Source organism: Diceros bicornis, chromosome 18, assembly GCF_020826845.1.
Source record: "Diceros bicornis minor isolate mBicDic1 chromosome 18, mDicBic1.mat.cur, whole genome shotgun sequence".
Lineage (NCBI taxonomy): Eukaryota > Metazoa > Chordata > Mammalia > Perissodactyla > Rhinocerotidae > Diceros > Diceros bicornis.
In genome coordinates, this window is record NC_080757.1 from 18,619,692 (window position 1) to 18,644,653 (window position 24,962).

General features: G+C 45.2%; 1 protein-coding gene across 3 annotated transcripts in view; it reads left to right on the forward strand.

Annotated features, from left to right (window-relative positions):
• The first annotated feature begins 727 nt into the window (after window positions 1-727).
• Window positions 728-24,962, forward strand: part of PHF12 (PHD finger protein 12) — a 38,393-nt gene continuing 14,158 nt past the window's right edge. For 2 of the 3 annotated variants that reach the window (XM_058560223.1, XM_058560224.1), the window contains exons 1-5: window positions 728-1,342; window positions 1,989-2,170; window positions 18,738-18,810; window positions 21,973-22,366; window positions 24,147-24,267. In XM_058560223.1, the coding sequence (XP_058416206.1) occupies window positions 1,277-1,342; window positions 1,989-2,170; window positions 18,738-18,810; window positions 21,973-22,366; window positions 24,147-24,267 (836 nt within the window). In that variant the 5' untranslated portion in view covers window positions 728-1,276. The remainder of the gene's footprint in view (window positions 1,343-1,988; window positions 2,171-18,737; window positions 18,811-21,972; window positions 22,367-24,146; window positions 24,268-24,962) is intronic. The other variant, XM_058560222.1, reaches the window with a different exon arrangement.

Below are 24,962 nucleotides of genomic sequence, written 5' to 3' on the forward strand. Positions count from 1 at the left end.
CGGAACTCTCCATGGTGCCATCACTACGCAAGGCAGGGATGCTCAGGCTAAAATTAACTGTCGGGAGCTGGAGGGAAGTGGGTATAGCAGCCATCCAACCCGATACCAAAAGCATCGTTTTCCGTCGCGATGGCTTTTCTTTTCTCTTTAACAATATGGCGCCTGGTCCAGCCACACCTGATGCTGGAACCCACCAGTCAAGTACAACATCCCTAGGAATACTGCTGTCACCGACAGCCTACCAGCTCCAGCCAATACCACACCTTGCTCCTTCCTGTTCATGCCTGAGGACTCCAAAGACATAGTAGCCTATATCCCATTACCAAAATGGCGAAAGGAGAAGCATTCTTGTTAGGGCCTGCAGGTGACAATACGCTTGCGCAGGAGCTGGCTGTGTTGTTGTGGGGCGGGAGGGGAGCATCCTCAACACGCCTGCGCGGGAACAGAGTACTCTTGGTCTATACACAAACACCAATGGACACCAATGGATGAAGCGTCCCCGTGTTCCTGCGGCTGCGCTGTGACCCCTACAGGCTCTCCCAAGCGCCTGCGCGAGACCTCAGGTGCCGCCCTTTTACCTCAGTACGCTGGCGCAGGGCAGAAAGGCGGGGCTTCGGCGCTCCAGACGAATGCCAGCGCGGCTGCGCGCTGGGGGGTGCCCCCTCACTGCGGCTGCGCGGGAGCCCGTCCGCCGCCTGTCACTGCGGTTGCGCGCGGCGAGCGGCGATCCCGGGGCGCCTGCGCGGGTGGCTTTGCGGGCGCTCGCGGTAAGTTTGCGCCAAGTGCGCGGCAGCCGGGACGCAGACGGCGGCGGCGGAGAGAGGCGGAGCCCGGGGACCACCCCCCATCACCCTCCCCGCAGTCACCTCACGTACCGCAACCTCACCTAACCTCTCACCCCTCCTCCGATCCCCCCAACCCCGGGATGGCAGCGCCCGCCAGCCTTCCCGGCCGGACCAGCGGTCGCCAGCGCCGGCTTTAGCCTGTGGGACTAGGCCCCGCCGAGGCCTGACCCCCGGAGCCGGGACCCACCGTGCAGCCAGCCGCCGGGCCGGGGCTGAGGGGCCGCTCCCCCCTCACGGCCCGTGGGGAGGACGCTGCCGTCCCGGGGACTGGGGGCCGGGGGGTGGGGGGGAGCCAGGGCGAGGAAGTCGGGACCCGTGTTGGGAAAAAAGAAGGGGGGCCGGGGTCAGGAGCGCCCCCTCCTCCCGCTTCCCCCCTCCCCACGGGGTTGGGGGGGCCGGAGCAGAAAGCGCCCAGCCCGGGAGGTGGATGAATGTGGGAGAAAATGGAGACCAAGACGATCGTGTACGACTTGGACACGTCGGGGGGGCTAATGGAGGTAAGAGTGGCCCTCCTCATCCCCTTCCCCCAGCGCCGGGAGGGAACCTCCGCCCTCCGCCCCACAAAGCCGGTCCTGAGCTCGCCGCGCAAGAGGGCCAGGGGAGGGGGGTTCTTCCTCACTCAGACTCTCCCTCCCATCTTTGTAATTTGGGGGGCTGAGTTCAGCCTCCGAGAACGTGTGCAGCAGTTTCACCTACCCGCCGCCCTCGATTCGCTCTCCCGAGGCGCCAGCCCACTCCATCTCGTTGTACCGGCGGGCCTCCCCACCCCCTTCTTGTCGGCCCCTTTGTGCTTCCCCCAGCACGTCCGGGTACCGGGCTTCAGGCCTTTCCCGAGCCTGGCTCTGGAGTCCCCCACTGTCCATACAAGGAAGTGGCGAGAAGGGAACCGCGCACCCTCTCCCCATCCCCCTACCCTGATCCTCCCCATTTGGAATAAGCTGTTTTCGTTGTTGTGCTGCAGGAACGCGGTTAGGGTGGGCTCCCCCTGGTTCCGGGGGCTGAGAGGTTCTGGGAGCAGCCTGGATGGGAGGAAGAAGGACAAAAGGGGGGAGAGGGGTGGGTGACGGAGAAGCCGCGCCGGGGGGGCGACGGACCGCCCGGGAGCTCCGAGTGTGCACACACGCCGTTTGTATGTGTGTGCAGCAAATCCAAGCTCTGCTGGCTCCCCCCAAGACGGACGAGGCAGAAAAGCGGAGTCGGAAGCCTGAAAAGGAGCCCCGGAGAAGCGGCAGGGCCACCAACCACGACAGCTGCGATAGCTGCAAAGAAGGTGGGGATCTTCTGTGCTGTGACCACTGCCCGGCCGCTTTTCACCTCCAGTGCTGGTAAGGCTTGGGGACCCCTTTTCAGCCCCTTGGCGGACCCTTCTCGGCACATTCCTTCACCTGGCCTACCCCAACCTGCCGAAATAACGGGCGCTTGCAGCCGCTAGCTGACTTTCTGCAGCCGCTGGGGCGAGCGCCTCCCCGCCCCCGGGTGTCGGCCCGCATCTGGCCGTTTTGCGGGGGGAGGAGCAGGAGTGGGTCCGGACCCCGCGGTGGGGGTTGGGAGGAGTGAGGAGAGCCCCATCTGGGATTGGAAGTCGCTGGGTAGCCGGGATAGAGCCGGCAGGGCACGGCCGGCGGTGGCGGGGGAGGAAGGGGAGGAGCTCCGGGCCCTGCGCTGCTTGCCTGCCCGCGCGCCAGCCCGCCGCCCTCGGGCTCCTGCTGGGCTGGGCTCTCCTCGGGGTGGGTGCGCGGAGCCCTGGGCTGCCCGAGCTGCTCTGGTCCAGACCCGGAGGGCCGGGGGCCTGGGCGCTTGCGGCTGTGGAAGAAATCATGGAGGATGTCTGTCGAGTCCGCCTCTTTTCTGCCTTTCTGTTTACAATATGGCGACCTGCCTTTAAATTATATTTTTATTCTCAGCGCCATTTTGGTTGCATATATGATTTGCAAACGTCTCCCGGGGAGCGGTGGGGGTAGCCCCGGAGTCCTTTCTGCAGAAGCTCCTCGGGCTGGGATCTCGCCGCTTTGGTCCCCTTTCTCTGCCGCCGCTTCCCCCCTGTTGCCTCTCGGAGCTGCCTCTCTCTTCCCTCCCCTCCCCGCGCTGCCGCCTCTTAGGAAATCGGGCCAGGTTAGACAATTAAAATTGCCCTTGGGCGCCGATTTCTCTTCTCCGCTCCGGATCGACGAGCCCTTCGCTGCAAAATTCTTTGCTTCCAGGGCAGGATTGTGTGGTGTGGCTCTGCGAGGGCATTTTTAAGGAGCAGAGAGCTGGAAAGCTGTGTGCTTTTTTTTTTCCACTCTTACTGAACGCGAGGGGAGGGGAGAGACCGAAGAGAGAGGGAGGGACCTGGGTTGATCGCCCGCTGCTTGATCCTCCTCAGCAGCTCATCCCAGAACAATCCGGCCAAGAAGAGTTGAAACTCCAGCTTCTGCCTGGAGAAATCACCTCTGCCCTTCACAAAAATCCTCCATCTGCGCAGGGAACCCAGATTGCGTCTTGTTCTGATGGGTCTTGGTCTGTTGTTCAGCAGCAGGTGACTGAGGCAGTCGCTTGTGAGAGGAGGCGGGAAGGAGAGGAGCTGTTCTGTTTGTTCCCACCCTTTTTTGATGTTGCCTTTTTCAGGCCTTTGTTTTTAAAAAAAAAAAAAAAAACTGAGGCTTTTCTTAAGCACTTTCTGCAGTTGCATTCACGTTCCTTCTCTCGGTTTGTGGAATAGTGCCTACTGTATATTTGTACTAATTGCAGGTTTTGGAACACTTATTAGACAGATGACTGATACTGGACAAAGTAAGTCTGTGGTCAGAAGTTATGTAGGAAGCTCCTATTACCATTCCCAAGACACTTTTGCCCAGGAGGGTGCCCCATCTTTGCTTGTAATGTTGCAGGGACAAAAATGATTATCCTGGAGGAAGCTTTGCTGCTGGCTTTAAAAATTTTGTTATGAAGTAACTAATACCAGCAGGAAGGGTCTGTGGTTTTTAGCCATTGCTTCCTATAAGGTGTAATCCACTTGGGAAAAAATCTCTGGTCAAGTTTCCTGTGCTGTTCTTGAGTACAGGAGATTTGTACTTGGATATGTTGTGTTGCTTACCTGTTATTCCAATTTTTTTAATTATATTTTTTTGATATATATATTAGGACTGAGTTGTAGCGTTCTTGATTTAGAAGGTGTGTTAGTAATGTTTTACCTGTAAGATGAAATTAGTGTTAACCAAGCATGGTGATTCCCATGTTGAGTGAGAATTTTATAAGCTCTTTATTATCTCTAATCTCATTTCTTTAATAAACCTGAAGTTGTTTATTGGAAACTTCAGGTGTGGAAAAAGTGTGCTTTTTTGCCTGAGATTGGGCTTTTAAACTCTAAAACCTAACCTCTGAATCTTTTAATTAGATAAGTCTAAGTCTTGTCAAGTTGTCACAATTAACAGTTTCTACTTTAGCTGGAAGGAGAGAGGGAGGGACTTGTAGCTGTTAGTGAGATTCAGGCTTGCCGGGACTGCATTTCATTGAATACTTTTTTTTTTTTTTTTTAAACCATGAATGGGAACTGGTAATCAGAGATTTGAGAATCCTAGTAAATGAGGCAGGGCTTGTTTCACATTTCCAGTTACCCCTTTGAAGATGCCAGTACAGAATGTACCATTGACATATAAATCACAGAACATTCTAGATATTAGTACAAAGGCAGGAAGCCCTCTTTCAAGTGAGGTTTATCCCACTTTCCTGCCTCCTACCCCACACTCTTTCCAGCACGAGTGAAGTACTTCATTAACCATCTCAACCACAGCAGTGAGGTCAAGCAGTTAACGGTGACGGAAAATGTTGATTCCTGAGTGTACTCCCGTTAATTTGTCCATTATTGCTTACTTGTGCCACGTGGGAGTGAGGTTAGGAGGTGTGGCTGGATTTGCTCTTACTTCCCTTTTTAACTGGCTAAGACTGGATTATTTAGATAAGCATAATAAGATAATTTTCCGTATGTACAGAATGTATAAGAGTGAAGATGGAGTTTTGCAAACCCTGTGGGTCGTAATTGCAGTGCTGCTGTGGGTCTCCATTCAAAGCTCTGTGAGACAAGTCCTTTTTCAGTCTCTAGCGTGCCTTGCCAGCTTGCCTCACAGTGAACAGGATCTAGTAAAATGTTCCAGAAGTGATTCTAGGCAAACTTTACCTCCTGGGCTTAGTAACATGGCCATAACCACAGTAGATTTTTCTAAGATAAATTACTGGAGGAAGTGACTGGTAAAATAACTTGTTTTAATTGTCTCGTCTTTTCTCAGGGGCCAGTGCTCTGTATGAGGAGCAGTCCTCTCTTCCCAGTTAGACTGGGAGCCCTATTTCTGGGTTTTCTGTAATGATTTCTGGGAGGGAATGAATTGTCCTGTGCTCAGTAGCATGAAGTAGCTCACTGAAGACTTAAACTTGAGGAGCGTATGTCTTCGTATTTGTTTAAGTGATAGTGTAATCATGTTATCCAAGTTTAACTGGTTTATCAATTATTCACAGTGGTAGTAGGGGTTACTAAACCTGCCCCTGGAGAATTGGAAAGAGATATGTTTTTAAGTGTTCCCTGGTGAACCTGACCTTTATCATAATTGTCAGGCTATAAGTTGAGCTTTCTGAAAATACTGCTCCCCGTGGACTGGTCCCTGAAAATCGGTTAAAAAAACCAACACCACATGAGAATAACTGGTGGAGCTCTAGTTGCTGGTGACCCATCTTTATGTTTGAGGTGGATAGGATTGTTCTCACTGATAAAGTGAACACCATAGGGCATCTGTAATGAGGCTGACTGGAAACTGGATGGTTTCCTCTGATTGCTTTCTCATGGCATTTTGCTCCAATCAGACTGAGGGACCAAAACGGTCTGATTGAGAAGTGCATCTACCTCAGCAGACCTCAGCATGGTCGCTTCCTGTCAGACAGATTTCTGTAGCATTTGCCTCCGCATGTTATATTTGGAATTGTTGGCCGGCTTTCCTCTCTCTGGTGTTGGCAGCAAGATCCAAAATGAGGTTTTCGAAGAATGAGAGTAAAAAGGTCCCTGTGCACAGGCAAAACTAAGCTCAGCTTGGAGTTTTGCATATTTAATTTTCAGTGAGTCATAACAAGAAAGGCTTCACACATAGAGTAGAAAACTGCCTTGCAGAAAATCTTTGCTGTTTGAACTTTTAAGAGGCGATTTTTCTGATTTTGTTGTGTTTAGCTCCTTGTTAGAATAGTATGAGGCAAGTGAGGAATTAAAATACATTTATTTTAACATTATCTTATGAATATGTTGTTTCTGACATTGTAAGTGCTTGGAAGCCTGGCAGAAGAATTGGAGGTGACAGCATCCGGACTCCCTCCCCCCACCCTGCCCCCTCAATAGTAAAATGATTCAAAAATAAACAAACCTAATTTGGTTTTATGTGTATTTTATTTATTTTTGCATTTGCTGTGTTCTCTTGGAATCTGGGTGTGTACTATTGTTTTTAAACGCTCCACTCAAATAGGGAGCGTCCAGTAACATTCAGCTTTAACTCAGTTTTCACATGCATGCTTCGTGAACGTAATGTGGAGCTCAGGGGCTAATTCCTGTGAAATCACTGCTCTAGTTCAAAGATAAAGGATAATCACTGTTTAAAAACATAAGAATAATATTTGGTATCACTTGTTTACTCACAAAATGTGACTCAACTTCTTTGGTTGAGAAAAGAAGCATCAGAAATATTAAAAATGGAAAAGGAAGTAATACTCCTCAAAGGTAACGGGTTTTGTGGAGCTTAAGGCAAGTACTTAGTGGTGCTGTTGTGCAAAATTTTTTTTATTTTGAGCCTGTCCCAAAATTACTGACCATACTCAAAGAAAGGTAGAATGCAGTTATAACTTCATCAGTCTCCTGCTGTTCCTTAAGGCTCTCAAAGTACTTTACAGATGGGCTCCACTAATATATTAGGACCATTTTGGCCTGTGTAAATGACTTGTGTATTTTTTTACATGTGTGTGTGTAAAAGACATACTATTTAGGTACTGCCTTCATTTTAATCTGGAGATGAGATTCATGTTGATCTGTTTTAAATTCTTGATCAAGTATGTCTCCAAGAGAATTTTTTTAAAGCCAAATCATAAAATAAAGACAAATAAATTGTCTAATTTGAACTGAAAAGGGATTCAGATAGTCACTACTGTGTGTTGAATGAAACACAGGTTTTTATTAAGCTCTCCGTGAAAGTACAAGTGATACTCAAAAGGGCTCAGTGAGTTTTCAAGGTTCATCTTTGTAGACTGTATCAGTACTTCATTCTTTCTTATGGCTGAATGCTATTTGTATATGGATATATACCACATTTTGTTTATCCATTCATCAGTTGATGGACATTTGGGTTGTTTCTACTTTTTGCTGTTGTGAATAATGATGCTATAAACGTTTATGTGCAAGTTTTTGTGTGGACATCTGTTTTCATTTTTCTTAGGTGTATACCCAAGATTGGAATTGCTGGGTCATATGGTATTCTTATGTTTAACCTTTGAAGAACTGCCAGGCTATTTTCCAAAGTGGCTGCATCAATTTATATTCCCACCAGCAGTGTATGAGGGTTCCAATTTCTCCACATCCTTTCTAACGCTTGTTATTATCTGTCTTCTTGATTAAAGCCATCCTGTGGGTGTGAAGTGATATCTCATTGTGGTTTTGATTTGCATTCCCCTTATGGCTAATGATATTGAACATTTTTTCATATACTTATTGGCCATTTGTATATTTTCTTGGAGAAATGTCTATTCAGATCCTTTGTCCAATTTTAATTGGGTTGTTTGTTTTTTTATTTTTGAGTTATAAGAGTTATTTATTTATTCTAGATGCAAGTCCCTTGTCAGATATATGATTTGAAAGTATTTTCTCACATTCTCTGTTTTGTCTGTTCACTTCCCTTGTCTTTTATTTTTAAATTTTTGAGTCTTATGTAGAAAAAGGTGGTTGATTTAAGCATACTTGAGTGTCTGCGTCTATATTATCTATGTAATGACAGGGAGTGAAGGATTTCTTTTGTGAACTCCAGTCAAGAGAGTGCATCTCAGTGAGAGAATCTTACAATGTGATTTGATATGTTGCTGTTTCAACTTTTCTGGGTGACTCTTCTTAGTACAGAAGTCTAAGGCTGGAAGTTACCCCAGAGGAAGTATTCAAAATCCACCACCTGCCTTTAGGCAGGATGCCCACCTGGTACCCACCAGCCACAACAGAAAATTTCTGTGTGTAGGCACTTCTTGTGCTTGGAGGCCCCTAGTTTAAGGAACAAGATTTTAATTGCCTGTTTGATTGGTAACAGCTTTGGGTGGAAATAACCCCAGATCAATTAATGAGCTGTCTTTTGAGCCCAGTTAACAAGAACAAAAAGTTATTTGTAGGGGTCAGCCCAGTGGCGCAAGTGGTTAAGTGCGCGCGCTCCGCTGCGGCGGCCTGGAGTTCACTGGTTCAGATCCCGGGCGCGCACCGACGCACCGCTTGTCAAGCCATGCTGTGGTGGCGTCCCATATAAAGTGGAGGAAGATGGGCACGGACGTTAGCCCAGTGCCAGGCTTCCTCAGCAAAAAGAGGAGGATTGGCAGGTGTTAGCTCAGGGCCAATCTTCTTCACAAAAAAAAAAGTTATTTGTACGCTGCAGTGAACTCACCTGTTTATATGTGTCTCTAGGTAAGCCCAGATAGCAGTAAATAGGGAGACAGAGTGCAGAGAATATTTGCCTGAAGGTTTTATATAGCTTATGAAAAGAAATAGTCTGCTTTGATGCGCCCAAGAGGATTTTTGCTACCTAGAAATGCAGATTTCCTGCTTCTTAACAGAAATGGATACATCTTTTCTCCTACAAGTGACAGGACAATAGAAAACAGATGAAGCTGAATGTTGTTTGCTTTTGGTTATGAGTAAGAGTGTTGAAATTTATTTCTGAACTTTCTTGTCCATAACCCCCAGCGCGTACGCATCACTTCCTTGGGTGTGTAGTTAACCAGGCCACCCTGGTAGAAGATTCTGGTTGGGGTTATGATGGCACTTACTATGATAATGCAGCACAGGCTCCTGGAAATGCATTCTTGTTTTAAGGTGCCAGAGTTTTAAGTCACCAGAGCAGGGGGGAAAAAGTTTGTTTTCCCACCTCCACTGTGCTCTTCCTTTGACTTAGAGTCCCCAGGAAGTACATCATGGCCAGCTGCATTGCCATTCAATGAGTGACACTTCTAAGAGCACCTCTGCATAACGCTAGCCTCCCAAGAGACAGAACAGGAGTACAGCTGTCCCCCTGCCAGTTTCCTGAAAGAGGAGGACACTGTATTCAGTGCAGGTCCTAGACCAGATTTCAGAAAGGCACTTTGGTATTGCGAATTTGTCACCATGCCCAGGACGCATGCACAGGTCATTAGCTGACTGCTTTTCCCATGACTCGAGAACAGTTAAGAAGAGTAAGAAGGGGACTCCTTTTTCTGCCTGCCATTTACAGATATCAGAATCTTCATCCTTTAAGCCTAAGGTTATTTCTAAATCTAGGTCTCAGCAAATAAGAATAAAGATGAACTTTTAGCACATTTATATGCTAGGCAAAAGACACTGGGGGGTACAATAGACATTGATAAAAGGAGAAATCATTGATTTGACCCATCAGCAAAAAGGAGCTTGGCTGCTACATAGAGCTGTTGTTGAATTCACAATAAGCAAATTCCAAGTACGCCTTGCAGATTGATGAGATTGTCTAAGTAATGAAAAACTTGACTCGCTCATTCAAAGAACTACTCTTTTCCCTTTTGCAATCATGTACTAAATGCTCACTAAATTACTTGAAAGCCAGAGGTTGACCCATTTCCTCTGCTCACTGCTGTGTAATACCTAGTGGTATCACAAATGAGAGACATGCAAAGATAAACACTGGTTGGGGAACAGAAATGATGTCTGGGTTCTTCCAAGTGGATGGTACCTTTGTTAACACAAACACACAGTGACCATTCCTTTCCCCCTAATTACATTTGCTTTCCTGTATGTTAATAGCTTTGCCCTTCCCCTGTTTTCTGACAAATTGTACAGGATATCTCCCTGGAAATGTTTTCCAGTCTTGAAAGGACAAAAAACAGAGAGAGTAACAGCAGGGTTGGGGGAAAACTCAATGCCTGAATGTAGCATCAGTCTTTGCCACTGACTTGGGCTCTGCATGAGGCTCTTTGAAATAAGCTGGAGTGAGCAAGAGATGACTCTCCGCAGGGTTTGAATTTACCCATAGCTGAGAGACATCACTTTACCTCCAGGCCAGGCAGGGGTGGGGGAACCTCTCAGAATTACTAGCAAGCTTGAGTTCCAGGGTGGAACCCTGTTTGTGGTAGCATAAGCACATTACAGGCTTTTACCCAGCTGCGATCCTCAGAAGGATGTTGAATGTTATTTTTCTCCTGTCTGCATTTGTGCAGAGAATAGAGCAGAGAAGCTAATGAAATGCACAGAACTTCAAGTGAGTTTGCATACGTCTGCATTACAAAACTGGGCAATGCAGGAGCTACTCTTCTTCTTTCCACCGGGCAATGCAGGAGCTACTCTTCTTCTTTCCACCCGCCCTGGGCTCCTGTGATGAGCCGGGAGCTTTTTAATTCCCATGTTCACTGAACCATCAGATAGAGTTCTACTGATTCTTGGTTTTAACAAAGCTCTGGAAACATTAGAGGGGAACTACAGTGAACTTTTTCAGTTGATAGTCATCAATTATTGGTCAAAATTCATTATGAAAATTATACTCCGTTAATCTCATTAAATGTGTCTAAACCTATTACTTTTCAAAGTTCTATACATAGGTTGGTTATAGTCAACTCTTTCCTCGGTCTTGCTTGCCATTTTTGAAAGAGCATCTTAAATATAGGGAGAATTCTGTCACTGATTTTGGCCTTTTGATAAACATTATTTTGCTTTATCACTTTTTTTTTTTTTTTTTTGCTTTATCCCTCCTTTGTATCCTCGTGGTTTTGCCTGGCAAAGATGACACTTGGCCATTCTAACTTAATTTTAACACCTAATTCCATGATATCAAACATCTTTGACTTCGGGCTGCTATTTGTTGGTGCTGAAGTAAGCTTTATAGTAAGAAAAGTGTCTGCAGTTTTTTTAAGTTATGGGAAAGAGCTCATGTCCAAGGCTTGTGTGCTTGCTGCATATAAGCTTTCCTCAAATCTTGTCATTTGTGTGCACACATTCAGGCCTTTAGGGTGATTGTTCCTTTGGTCAGGGACCATTTGAGAGAAAAGTGGCCCAAAGGGAAAAATTATGGCACTTGGTCTCTGAGAACCATGTTCAACTCCTAAATAGGTCACTGAGGGTATAACTGGAAGACTTCAGAAGCCCAAGTCAGCACTTAGCTGTGACATCAAACCACGACAGCACAGTTTGACAGTGTGCCCAGGAGATTACTTCAGTCAAGTAGGGCGGGGAGCTTTAAGGTTTGTGAGTAAAATTGGGGGGAGGGGGTATGGGTAAAAGAAGGAGGGAATAAGCCCTATGCTGTTTTGGCCCAAATAATAGCATTATTCTCCCTCCTTCCTTTTTTTTTAGAAGACCCTGTCGGAGGAGGATAGATAAAGCAGAAATCCTCCTTAGGGAAAAGCAGCTGGGTCTTAAGTAGAAACCTGCTCTTTGTGTTTAGTTGGATTTCAGATAAAGACTGTTAGTGTTTTTAGTTTTCCCTGCCTTTGTAGAATTTTAGGTCCAATATCTATAAGATGTAAACTGGTCCAAATTCCCTGAACTGTGTCTGCAAGAAGAGTGTGGCCTGGCTATTTCCTTGTTCTTGATAGTCCACTAAAATTTGGCCAGAATAGTACCCGGTTTTCCATACCTCCGAGACTCTTCTGGAATACACAATTACAGTTGTTGGTTCTTCTTTCCAATGGAACATTCCCTAGGGGTGTTAGAAAATGACTGTTGACGCCAGAATGTTGACTCTTTTTCAAAACAGGTAGGCTCCAACATCTGTCATGAGGTGAATGAATGAAACCCATTTTTTAAATGTTTGCAGCCAGCCCATTTTCCATTGTGGAGAAGCCAGGATTGCAAGAATAGCCAAACCAGTGATAAAGAAGGCCCTGTGGCACCCGGCCTCAGCTAGTAGAGAAGTTAGCAGAGGCAAACACCTGGTATAACTGTTAGTGCTCTCCCCTCCCTCCCTCCCTCTTTCCCTGCACTAGCTTAGAACCCTCTTCTCCAGGTGTCCTTCACTAGGAGGATGCCACAGGCCAGCTCTACATAGAAGGCGATAAAATTTGGGGGCGCAGTCAGCTAGTTTGAAAGGATTGTGTGCCTGTGGAAGTGACGCAGCTAGCTAAGTTTCTCAATGGGGCATTTGTAATGGCCTGGCACTTCATTGGTTTCCTTGTTAACACTGCTACTGAGGCTTTGCATGAAAAAACCAGCAGTCCTTGTACTTTTTATGTACTTTGTGGCATTAGCTGTATTTGAGTCAATAGCTGGGATGAAGAAGAGTAAAAGATTAAGTTTCAGGGACCCCATGAACTTTCTCTCTGCTTTTATCTCTCCACTATCCTTCGATATGACCATCTTCTTTGCCTTTGAAAGGTGGGCCATACTTGAAGATAAAAGCTGATGCCCACACAGGTGTCCAGAGGAAACTTACTATTTCTGCTGATGTTTAATTTCATTAAATTTTGTTCCCTCGAAACATAAACCATTAAATTTGGGTGTATTAATACAGCTTTTAATTTAAATTTTAGAAGATATTTTTAAATTAAACTTTACCCAGCACCTCTTAGCTTTTCCAGAACAGAAGCTGGTTTCAATTTATAAAAGACTTTTTTTCTGTGCTTATAGGTCCCTGTATAGATCAAGATGGCTGCTGGGAGGCTGAGACATGATTGTGATCCTGACAGTGATCACCTTCACGCCCATTTTGGCTAGCACATTTCCTGAGTTGGCCAAGGGCAGCAGGGCCAGTCTGAGGGAGAGTGGGCCTGCTCTGAGCATGTATTGTCTTTTGCAGTTGGTCTTATACAATGCCCTTAACTATAATTACAGGATTTTTATCTGGTAGTGGACCTCGGATGGATGGATGAGACCCGTGAACTGTGAAATTAAAAATCAAAATTGCTCAGTGCTATTGTTTGCTTGCTGAATACCCCCCAGCACCGCCAAAAAAAGGGAGGGGACATACAGATGGTGGGGAGGGAGCAGTGAAATCTTTCTTAGTCTAACTGATATTTTATTTCCAGTGGAACTTCCGTATCAGGCTAGAGAGCTTCTGATTCTTGGAGAATGATGGGTTCTGACAGGAGGGACCCTACCAGTTCATGTGACTGACCTCTTTTAAAAGAGAACCCGAGTGGAAGGCTGTTGGTGTATTGTGTACAGATATGCTGTTTGCATAGTGTTCCTGTTAAGTGTTTCATTAAATAGAAGGTTTTGTCGGTCCAAGAACAGAAAATGAAGTGTTCTTTTTTAAATATTTTTCATTCACTTGCTTCCTTTTGTCCTAAGACGTACACCAAAGCTTTTAATTTTGTTAAGTGATATTTTCATGTCTCTCTGGCTGCCTTTGGCTCAAGTTTTAAAATGTCAGTGTCACTTAGCTGGATGGACAGATGCAAGCCATACGTTAGTAACCTAACATATTAAAAAAAATAAGTCCAGAGCCCAAACCATTTTTATCTGCATGTTGTAATGCAAAAAATAGGTCTCTGAAATAAAAGGCAGTCTTTCTGCTTCCCTATCTCCCTCTATCCCTCCACCTCTCCCCTCCTCCCTTTGTTCCCTTGTTCCCCTCCCCCTTCCCCCTTCCAGTTCCATATTGAAAAACTGCTGGATGGATAATTAACGCAGAGCTGTGGAGCAACAGGTCCCACTGGTGGCAACTAAATCTGAAGTAAATGTTAATGTCGTGCAGGTTCACATGTATTAATAGGCGAGGGAGATGAATGAGGTTAGACTCAGATCAGCCACACTGGTATATAACTTGAAATAGATCCTCTTAATTAGAGAGCCAAGAACCATGACAACTACCAACATCTTCCACCTTTGTTGGTGAGCTGCAGCCTCATTAGTGAATGAAAGAGACATTCTAAATTAAAACTGGACTCATCTTTTGGCTGTGGGTTGGGATCATCTGGCTCTGGGCTTTACATCTTCAACATGGAGAGGTCTGTCAGTGCAGGCATTACAGTTAGCTGAGGGGTGTGTGTTTGTGGTTTTCTCTTTGATGACTCCACAAATAGGCCAATTTAGACACCCTCATCAGCTATAGAGACAGGTCATTTGGATTTGGTTATGGGAGTCTAGATGCTGGAGTCCTGCTGCAGAGGTTGGCTTTAGGAGTTTTAGTTTTGAAAAATTAATGTCCTTGACCAACTTTCTAATTGATTTGTGCACAGATGTTACTGTTAACAGTTTATATGCCCTCTCAGGCCTCACAGAGAGCCACATCACACTCTGAGACGCATATCCTTCGATTACACAATCTCTGAAGATTTAGAGCTCTATTGTTATGAACTGTTTTATAGCTAAGAGAATGTCTTTAAGATCAGGTAGTAGTTAAAATAAACAGTGAGTTGGAAAGCAGTGAACACTCACTTTCTGGCCAGGAGTTGCAGGCCAGGGCTTTTTAACAAATGATCTGGAAAGAAACATCCACGGAGTGATGATAGGAAGATATTCTGCACGAGCTCTGTCCTCAGAGGGCACTCACTCTCTTCTCTGCCATGGAGAAGATTGCCTGTCTCATAGCACTGCAGGCCGTATTCTTTTGAAGCCAGAAAATAAAGTAGAGGTCCTTGGCCTGTTGGCTAAAGAACTTTTCCGGGACAAGCCAGCTCACATACAGAAGACAACTATTCCAGGGCTGACCTTCCTTGCCAGGACTTGGATAGTTGTCAGAGGGAATCTAAAGGTTCAAATACTATTGTGCGCTAGATGGACTTAAACATTCATTCCCAGGAAAATGTCCACATTCCCAGGACCTTCCTTTTAACAGGTAGTTTTTCAAAATACAGAAATATACCTGCTTCTAAAACTGTAGTTTCCTCCTGAACCCCTCAAAATCCTTAACTTTGCCATCTTTATTTTATTTTATTATATTATAGTTATTTATTTATTTTGGTAAGGAAGATTAGCCCTGAGCTAACATCTGTTGCCAGTCTTCCTCTTTTTGCTTGAGGAAGATTGTCCCTGTGCTAACATCTGTGCCAGTCTTCCTCTGTTTTGGATGTGGGACACAGCCGCAGCATGGCTTGATGAGCAGTATGTAGGTCTGCGCCAGGGATCCGAACCCGGGAACCCCAGGCCGCTGAAGTGGAGCGCATGAACTTAACCGCTACGCCACCAGGCCAGCCCTAACTTCGCCATCTGTAAAGGATCACTGGCTGAATTACCATTTGCTGAATAGCTTTGAATGGTGGAAGGAGAGTAGGAAAAAGGTCACTTTCATCTTCAGGTACTAAATGACAAACTTCCGGCGCTCTTCGTTGAGTCTGGCATCCATGAGCAATTGAGTCTTATATAGATCTGTATGGCAAGAATCAGTTTGTAGTTGACTGTATGTGGTCTCATTGCCAACTGTCCTTTTCACGTTGTCTCTAGCCTGTGATCCCTGAGAGCAAGGACTATGTCTGAAATCTCACGACTTAGCACATTGCGTAGCATAAAGTAAGTGTCCAGTAAATGCTTGAGTGGACGAATTACTTTGGTCCTCTCTCCCCAAAGGCTGTGTTTCCTGATGGGATATATTATAGCTTCTTTGCTTTGTGTCCTTCCTCCAGTGTGGTACCTCTAGTGTATCATTGGTTAGTAAGCAGTGGGAACTAACTAATTGATAGATGTAGAAGGAAGTGCTCGACCTTGAGGTTGAGGAAGATACCCTGGTGGATATTCTACTGTGTTCCCCAGAAATAAGAAAACTACCAAAGGTTCTTTAGAAACATCTTGGGCTCAAGATTTGAAAGAGCTGATTTGGGTTCTAATTCTGCTACTTATTGGCTCCATGGGTTTAGTTAAGTCGGTTTCCTCACCTGTACCATGGGAGTAAGAATTAATTCTCACAGTATAGTGGTGAAGATCAAATAAGAGCATCTGTGAAAACACTTTGTGAACTGTAATACACTATCTAGATGTAAGATGAGATTATCACTCTGCTATTTCTAAGCTTTAGTGATTAGGAAGCATTTGATGTCTTTACAAGCAACACTGGCACATCATAGTGTTTTCATTGCTGAGCAGCGGAAACTCTGATAAAGTAATTTTGGCTTTACCTGACTTCTAACTTTTAATCATTTCCTTTTGTAGTGAATTTCCCCAGCACCCTTTCTTCATTGATATATGGGGATGAGAGGGAGCTGGGACAGAGCCTTGTTTTTCTTAACAGGCATATCATGATTTAAAGACTCTGGTATGCATATAATTGTTTCAAAGTTGCACACTAAACTTATGGCAACACCATTCTTATGGGGGAAGGAGCTCTAAGATGGGCAGCTGAGGTGGGGAAGTTCTCAGGATATGATCAGAGTTGTGTTTTAAATAAATCGTTCTGCCAGTAGGATTGGGTAGATTCAGGGAAGCATGAAGGGCAGCCAGGAGAGCATTCATTCACATCTTAGTAAAAGATCTAAGCCTGTACCACCTTGCCTCACCCTTCTCTGCTTTACATGTTTGGTGTAGGGTATCTTGGTACAAAGCCAGTGGGCAGATGAAGAGAAATGATGAAAAACAGAATCAGAAGTGACAGCCTTTTCAGGGTTAATTTTAGTATGACAGCTGCTGAAGCATAGCAGAGTCTGTAGACCTTTGCAGATTACATGCATGCATTTCATTGGTTTGGATGTGGCCTATGCAGAAATACATTGGAGACAACTAGGGAAGACTTCATGGGTGACATCCACTTGTGGTCCTCCAGGGCTTTGGAAGACCTGTCCCAGCAGGCCAATGTGCCTCTAGTTTTCTGCTTCCTGGTAAAGACCCTCCTGAGATTCCACCAAGGAAATAGAGGAAAGGAATCCTTGAGCTGTGAGGGCTTGGTGAGCATCCTGACATGTATGCTCAGGGTTCTAGGGAAGCATGGCAAAGCAGGAGCTAGGAAAATTTGCCAAGCCAAGTGCTGTTTTAGGTAGAAATGGTAAAGCAACATAGCATTAAGCCCTGGGACTTAAAGGAGAGTCCTTACATATTCAACCTTCAAATATTTTTTTAGTATTTCTCATATTCTTTGAAGAAAAATTTCCTCTTCACCGTTTCAAGTAGGTGACTCCCAAGAACAAGAACCAAATGTAGGAATTTCTTAAGCATAAATGTAGCCTTATTCTGTAGAGCAGTGGTTTTCAAACTTTGGTGTTGAGCAGAATCACCTGGTGGGCTTGTTAAACACAAATTGCTGAACCCTACCTCCAGAATTTCTGATTCAATAAGCCTGAAGTGAGGTCTCAGAATTTGCATTTCTGATAAGTTCCCAGATGATGCTGATGCTACTGGTCTGGGAACCACACTCAGAACCACTGCTGTATAGACATTATAAATGTGACCCTCCCAAGAATTGAATAAAGTCTCATATGGCTCTCAGTGTAACCTTAATGGAAATCAAAGATCTGGAGGATCAGTAAGGCCAGCCCTTCACAGCTCTAATTTGGATTCAGTATTGACTTACTGAGGTGACTACTATGTGCACAACCTCTATATTATAAAGATACAAAGAGGGAAGACATCCAATCCTTGTCTTGGTCCCTCTAGTAAAAAAATAAGAGAATTGTGACATAAGGGAAAGCATGAGAAGTGCCAAAAAGGAACTAAACCGTGCAGCCAGGGGTCCAGGATGTCTGAGTAATCCAGGAAGAGCATATGGAGGAGCTGTGCTCAGTTATCTATTGCTGTGTAAGAAACTACCCCCAAACTCAGTGGCTTAAAACAGACGCTAATTATTATCTCTCACAAGTCTGTGGGTTGACTGGGCTCAGCTGGGTGGTTTTTCTGTCTGACATGTTCTTGTCTGGGACTGTAGTCATTTGGAGCCTCAACTGACCTGGCATGGTCCAAGATGACTCAGTCACGTAGCAGTAGTTGGTGCTGGCTATTGGCGTGGAGTTCAGCAGAAGCAGTTAATTGGAGTGCCATAAGTCTCCTTCATGTAGCCTCTCTCAGCATAACAGCAGGGCTCTGAGATGGAACATTCCAAGCATATAAAAATGGAATCTGCAGGTCTGTTAAGACGCAGCCTTGGAAGTTACAACATTGTCACTTCTGCTGCATTCTATTGGTCAAAACAAGTCAGAAGATAAGCCCAATTCAAGAAGAAGGAAATGGACTACCTCTGGATGGAAGGAGTAGCAAAGAATTGGCAGCATCTGTAATCTACCATAGGCTGATTGAGGCAGGCCTTACAAGATGAATAGGATTTTGACAGGCATAGCTTTCCTAGGGGAAGAGTGTTCTAGAGCAAGAAATAGCAAATCTTTAATTTGACTAGGCAGAAGGTTGCCTGAAAGGGGTCTGGGAAGATGGAATGGGACCATGTTACAGAGGCCTTTGAACAGCAGGTGGAAGAGCTTGGGCTTACACTAACAGACTTTGAAGAGTGTGGAGGACCTAGCAGAGACTTTTATTAGCATGGCGCTGCGTTTGGCAATGACTCTCAAGGCTCCAAACTAGTTCTTTATATCTTTTCCTGTAAGCCCAGTATAAATAGCTCTGGATTTGGCTTCTCTTTCTAAGATGTGGGAAGGGATGCTCACTCCTTAGGTTATTATAAATGATGCCAAGTACGCGTTTTGAAGGATGAGAGAACCCTAGCAGTGCTGCAGGACTGGCCAAATTAGGAGTTGAGGGACATATGGCTTTGTGCCAGACCTAGCTAGCCTTTTTCCTGCTGCATACAGGGTTAATTACTTAGTCTTGCCCTTGTCTTTTCCCCGCAGTAACCCTCCACTGAGTGAAGAGATGTTGCCTCCTGGGGAGTGGATGTGTCACCGGTGCACTGTTCGCCGAAAGGTAATAATGCTGCTTTCTGAAGGCTTTGCTCAGAATGCCAGATCTAGAGCACTGATATTCTAGAGCTGAGATGACCTGGCCCTGAAGGCATTTTCGTCCCTTCTTCTTGTCTCTTCTAACCCTGGAATTACCCTCACTCTCCCCATGGTGACTCTTTGGAATCCAGTAGGGCCTAAAATCCAAACATGGGCTGCTGAAATGGGCAGAAGAGGTGTGTTAATTTCCTGAGCCATGTTCATTCACTAGTAACAGGAGTAGTCTGATCTCCTTGTAGACCTCCTAATAAGTAGCCTGAATGCGGCAGCTGTATCCCTGGCTGAAAGTGGCTGAAGAAAAAGAAGGCTGCTTCTCCAGCTTGATGAAAAAAGAATTCCCCTTACTCCAAGGCAAATAAGTCACTGGTGTCCAGAGGCTTGGCCAGGTGTATGGGGGTGAGAGGACTTTGAGCCCACTGGTACCCCAGGTTGCCTAATCTCTCTTTAGCTCCCCTTCCCTCAGATTTAATAATTCAGTACTGGCTTTGAGAACGTTATTTTCTACTTTGAGATCTCTTGTGAGGTGCAAAACTAAATTCCCCCTTATCGAAAAAGGAAGTAGATGTGTTTCCACCCAGGTTATAAGAGACCCAATCCTCAAATTATAGGCTGTGGATTACAATTTTTCTGTGAATTGTAAACCACCCCCTGCCCTCCCCCCACACTAATTATATACCAAGCAACTTTCCTTTATTGTGACATCACTTCTGTTTTCCTGGCCCCTGAACATGATGTCACAATGAATGATGACTTCCTTGGTTGCAGAAACAGGATGAGATGATTCAGAGATTGTGGTTTATGTATGTAACAGTTTTCAGCCTTTAAGAAGAAGGTAAACAGTTAGGGAGACATTATTTTTCAATGTGTGCACAAGGGTTTCTATTAAAAAGCAAGCAAAGAGGGCTGGCCTGGTGGCGTAGCAGTTAAGTTCATGTGCTCCACTTCGGTGGCCCAGGGTTTGCAGGTTCAGAACCCTGGGCACGGACCGATGTGCCGCTTGTCAAGCTATGCTGTGGCAGCATCCCATATAAAGTAGAGGAAGATGGGCATGGGTGTTAGCCCAGGGCCAATCTTCCTCAGCAAAAAGAGGAGGGTTGGCAACGGATGTTAGCTCAGGGCTAATCTTCCTCACAAAAAACATAAATAAATAAAAAATAAAAAGCAAGCAACGGCCAAGTCAGCCACCTAACCACAGCTGTAGTTTGATTTCTCTTGAAGTCCACAAACCAGGCTGTCCTGCAGCATCTCCACCTCCCAAGATCTCTTCATGTGCATCCCCAGTTAAATTAGAGCAGGACTCCTTAGTGGTACCTGCCAGCCAGGGAGTCTTTCAGAAATTTGCCACTCAAAGAAGCTGGACGTGAAAAGGTTAAGAACAGCTGAGGGAGAAGAAGTGAAGCCTGGAAAAGAGGAACTAACATTATTTTAGTGCCCATCATATGCCAGATATTTTATGTATCTTATCTCTTTTAATCCATGTAGCCATCTATGGGTGCTGGTGGTAGTATCTCCATTGTAGAAAGGAAGGAAGAAACTGAGGCTCACAAATGTAGAGTAGAGTAACAGTAGAGTAACTTTCCCAAGGACTCAAAGGAATTGACAGAGCCAAGATTTGAACCAAATTCTGTCTCACTCCAAATCTCTATTACCTCTTCATCAGTTTTCTAGAAGCAGAGCTACTTACTGGGGATTAAAAAGTATGCCTTTTTCAGGGGCCAGCCTGATGGTGCAAGCGGTTAAGTGCGTGCACTCCGCTGCGGCAGCCCGGAGTTCGCTGGTTCAGATCCCAGGCACGCACCCATGCACCACTTGGCAAGCCATGCTGTGGCAGCGTCCCATATAAAAAGTAGAGGAAGATGGGCATGGGTGTTAGCCTAGGGCCAGTCTTCCTCAGCAAAAAGAGGAGGATTGGCAGATATTAGCTCAGGGCCGATCTTCCTCACAAAAAAAAAAAAGTATGCCTTTCTCTAACAGAGTGTGCTTTTCCTGAAATGCCACTCTGACCTGCTCTCTGATGGACCTCTTTGCCTGCCAGTGCCAAATCAGCCTTTTCTACCACCACCATCTCTACCCGCCTTTGGCCTCCTGTGGTACGCTGAAGTGGATTGAAATGATACATCCTCTAGGCCTCATGAACCTCTGATGTTCAGGTCCTGTTCCTAGTGGAGGCTAGATCTTCCCCCAGCTCAGAGCCATCCCTTTTATGTATATGACCCTCTTTATCTCTACCATATCCCTGAGAGGAAGAGAAAAAAGGTTTTAATAGTCTCACTTTACAGATAGAAAAATTCCTGCCCACGAGCCTGAGTCACCCAAGGTCATAGGGAATTAGTGGCAGAACTGGGACGAGATCCCAGGTCTCCTGACTGGAGACCGGTGTTAAACCTTCATTTGACCACTCTATTTGGAGTTATGGAGGAAAAAGTATTATCAGTCATCAAGTCCTACTGAGTACACTTAGTCTTTTTCTGTTTTCCTACCTTCCAGTTCAAAGAAGTGTCACTTTCCGAGTTCTAGTGGAGCTTGAAACATTGAAGGCCACCATTCTTGGACACCATGATTGCTGGGTTGCTACCCTGCACACACCACCCTTCCATCTTGTAGTATGGTTGCTTTCTGTGCCAGCACCCACCCTCTCTGGACAGGGAGCTCTGATTGCCTATTTTACCTTTTACAGACTTTGTTTTGAGGAGAGTTCTTAATACCATTCAGGAAGTCAACAATGCTCCAAGGCAAACTACAGTGATCTCTTTGAGTCTTACTGTGTTATTGTCACTCAGTCTCACTATGTTTATTTCACTGTGTTAACTTTTTATTCCTTTACCCCTGGGCTTGTATAGAGATATTGTGTATCATATGATGATGAATGATGTGTGATTGGTATAATTGTTTCTAACTTTCCATTCTTTTTGGTGATTCCCTGCTGCAGTAGTTTTGCCAGCTTTAGTTTAGTTCAGCTATAGTTTTGTGACCTTTACCAGACCAGCATTCCAAGTATCCAGGTGGATGAGTCTGTGATATGTTAGAGACTTTCATTTTGGTTAGCAGTCTAGCAGGATTTTGTAGCAACCATCTCTTTCTATTTTGTGGTACTTAATGTGATGTGCCCACCTATTCATTTGCACAGAAACGAGAACAGAAAAAGGAACTGGGCCATGTCAATGGACTAGTGGACAAATCTGGCAAACGGACTACATCCCCCAGCAGTGACACTGACTTGTTGGACAGATCAGCTAGCAAAACTGAACTCAAGGCCATTGCTCATGCCCGGATCCTGGAGAGGAGAGCCAGCCGGCCTGGCACGCCCACATCCAACGCCAGCACAGAGACCCCCACCTCTGAGCAGAACGACGTCGACGAGGACATCATTGACGTGGATGAGGAGCCAGTGGCAGCAGAGTCGGACTATGTGCAGCCCCAGCTAAGACGGCCCTTTGAGCTGCTGATTGCTGCCGCCATGGAGCGGAACCCCACCCAATTTCAGTTGCCCAATGAACTGACTTGTACCACCGCACTACCAGGTTAGCCAGGCCATCATATCCCCTCCCCCACCCCAGCTTCCAAGGGTTCTTGTCCAGCCAAAGGGCAGTGCTGCCTGTGGAGTCACTGTCTCAGACTCCTGTTCTTGGTTCTTCCTGGAAAGATGTTTGAAGGTTTTAGCTTTTACTGTGCTTATTCAATTTTTTATTTTCTGCCCTTCCCAGTATCACTTTTTTAAAAAAATAGGTAATACATTTACATGGTTCGGAAATCAAAAAATATGAAAAGGCTTAGAATGAAAACTTTCCCTCCCACCCCTGTCTACCATTTGCCTAATTTCCACCTTCCTGCCCGTGACAGATGACCACTGTTTGGTTCTTGTGTATCTCCTTCTAGAATTTCTTTGTGCGTATGTAAGCAAATAACAGATATATGCTTATTATTTCCCCCTTAAATAGCATACTTGATATACTGTTCTACACCTTGCTTTTTTCTTTTTTTTTGCTTTTTTTTTTTTAAGATTTTATTTATTTATTTTTCCCCCAAAGCCCCAGTAGATAGTTGTATGTCATAGCTGCACATCCTTCTAGTTGCTGTATGTGGGACGCGGCCTCAGCATGGCCGGAGAAGCGGTGCGTCGGTGCGCGCCCGGGATCCGAACCCGGGCCGCCAGCAGCGGAGTGCGCGCACTTAACCGCTAAGCCACCGGGCCGGCCTTACACCTTTTTTCAATTCACAATATGCTCTAGAGATCTTTCCATATGAATATAGACATTCCTCAGTTTTTCTTAATGGTTGCATAATAGTCTATTATATAGATGTATTATAATTTATTTAACTAATTTCCTATTAATAGACGTTCAGGTTGTTCCTAATCTTTTGTTACTATAGATAGTACTTCAATGGATAATTTTGTAAATACATCATTGTGTATATATGACTGTATCTGTAGGATAAATTCCTAATATTAGAATTGCAAAAACTATGCATTTATAGTTGTGATAGATATTACCAAATTGCCCCTTCCCTTTTTTTTTTGTTAAGTCATGACTTCTACTTGATACCGCGTAGCTTCTATATCTTATTTTCTTCTTCCCAGAGAAAGTGGAATTGGTAGGCTTAAGAAACCTACTGATGGGGCCGGCCCTGTGGCATAGAGGTTAAGTGCGCGCACTCCTCTGCTGGCGGCCTGGGTTCGGATCCCGGGCACGCACTGACGCACCACTTGTTAGGCCATGCTGTGGCAGCGTCCCATATAAAGTGGAGGAAGATGGGCACGGATATTAGCCCAGGGCCAGTCTTCCTCAGCAAAAAGAGGAGGATTGGCATGGATGTTAGCTCAGGGCTGATATTCCTCACAAAAAAAACAGAAAAGAAAGAAACCTACTGATCAGTAGGATACATACGGAATCAAAGCTTTTCTGATTTTTATAAAAATGCAGTGAAATTGTAGTCTCTTCCTTAGCCACCTCCACAGAATAGTCTGTATTGACCAGTTGACTTTGGCATTTGTATTTCTTAGGTTGCCAGTATCTAACCTAGGTAGGCTCCTGACCACGTCATGTTTGCAAAACATTTAGATGTGTTTCTGCCACGTAATGAGTGACTTCTGATCCTGATTCTGACTTACGTTTCAGTCTCCTTTTTCCTCTCTTTTCATTCTTTTTCTCATTTGACACCAGCCCCGGAGGGCCTCAGAAAGAGATCCATGGCACATGCTGTGTTACTAGTATCTATTCCTTTCACTTACTGTTGTTTCCATATCCCAGGCTAGGAACTCTGCATCCAGGGAAAGTTCAGCACCACCAATTTCTCTTCTAGGTTCTAGCAAAAGGAGAAGAAAGGAGGAAACCACAGGGAAAAACGTTAAGAAGACACAGCACGAGTTAGATCACAATGGTCTCGTTCCCTTACCAGTCAAGGTCTGCTTCACGTGTAACAGGTATTTTTTTTCTATACTAAGGGGCTCTTCCTCATATTCAGCAAACGATGTTTTTTCTCTCCCATCACCTCTTCCAAACCATGTATGTTAAATGTGGATAACCCATATTCTGATGATATGAGTACAGAGAGACTGAGTGACTCATTGACCAGAGCCTTGCATGTCTTTAACAACAAATTCCCTGAAGAATCACAATACAGAAGTACTGCAAACTGTGTTTATAGAGGGTAGAATGAGAGGAGTTGGACTTAAACTGAAGCATGAGATATTTAGACTAGCTAGCAGGAAGAGTTCTGGCCAGCAGAGACACAAGTCCCTGGAAAAGGCAAATAATTTTTAAATCACTAATGATGAGTTTAAAGGTAGTATAAGTATCTGTGGTAGCTAGTATGCATCAGACTGGATGACTTCCAAAAGCCTCTAGGCTGCCCCATTTGTAGCTTCCCTGGGACACTGGTTTCCTTCAAATAGGATCTCCTCAGTGACAGGAACCAGCTGCTTCAATTACTGAGGCTGGACTTGTTGGCTTGGACGTGTTGGAAGAGCAGGATAGCAGGAGAAAATAGCTATCCAAAAGAGATGTTCCACAGCAAAAGCTGTAGGGAACTAGATAATGAAAGCAGCAGAGCTCTGAGCCAGGCCAAGCTGTGGCTCCAGTGCATCTCCAGCACCCAAAGAGCATCATGGTTACAAAT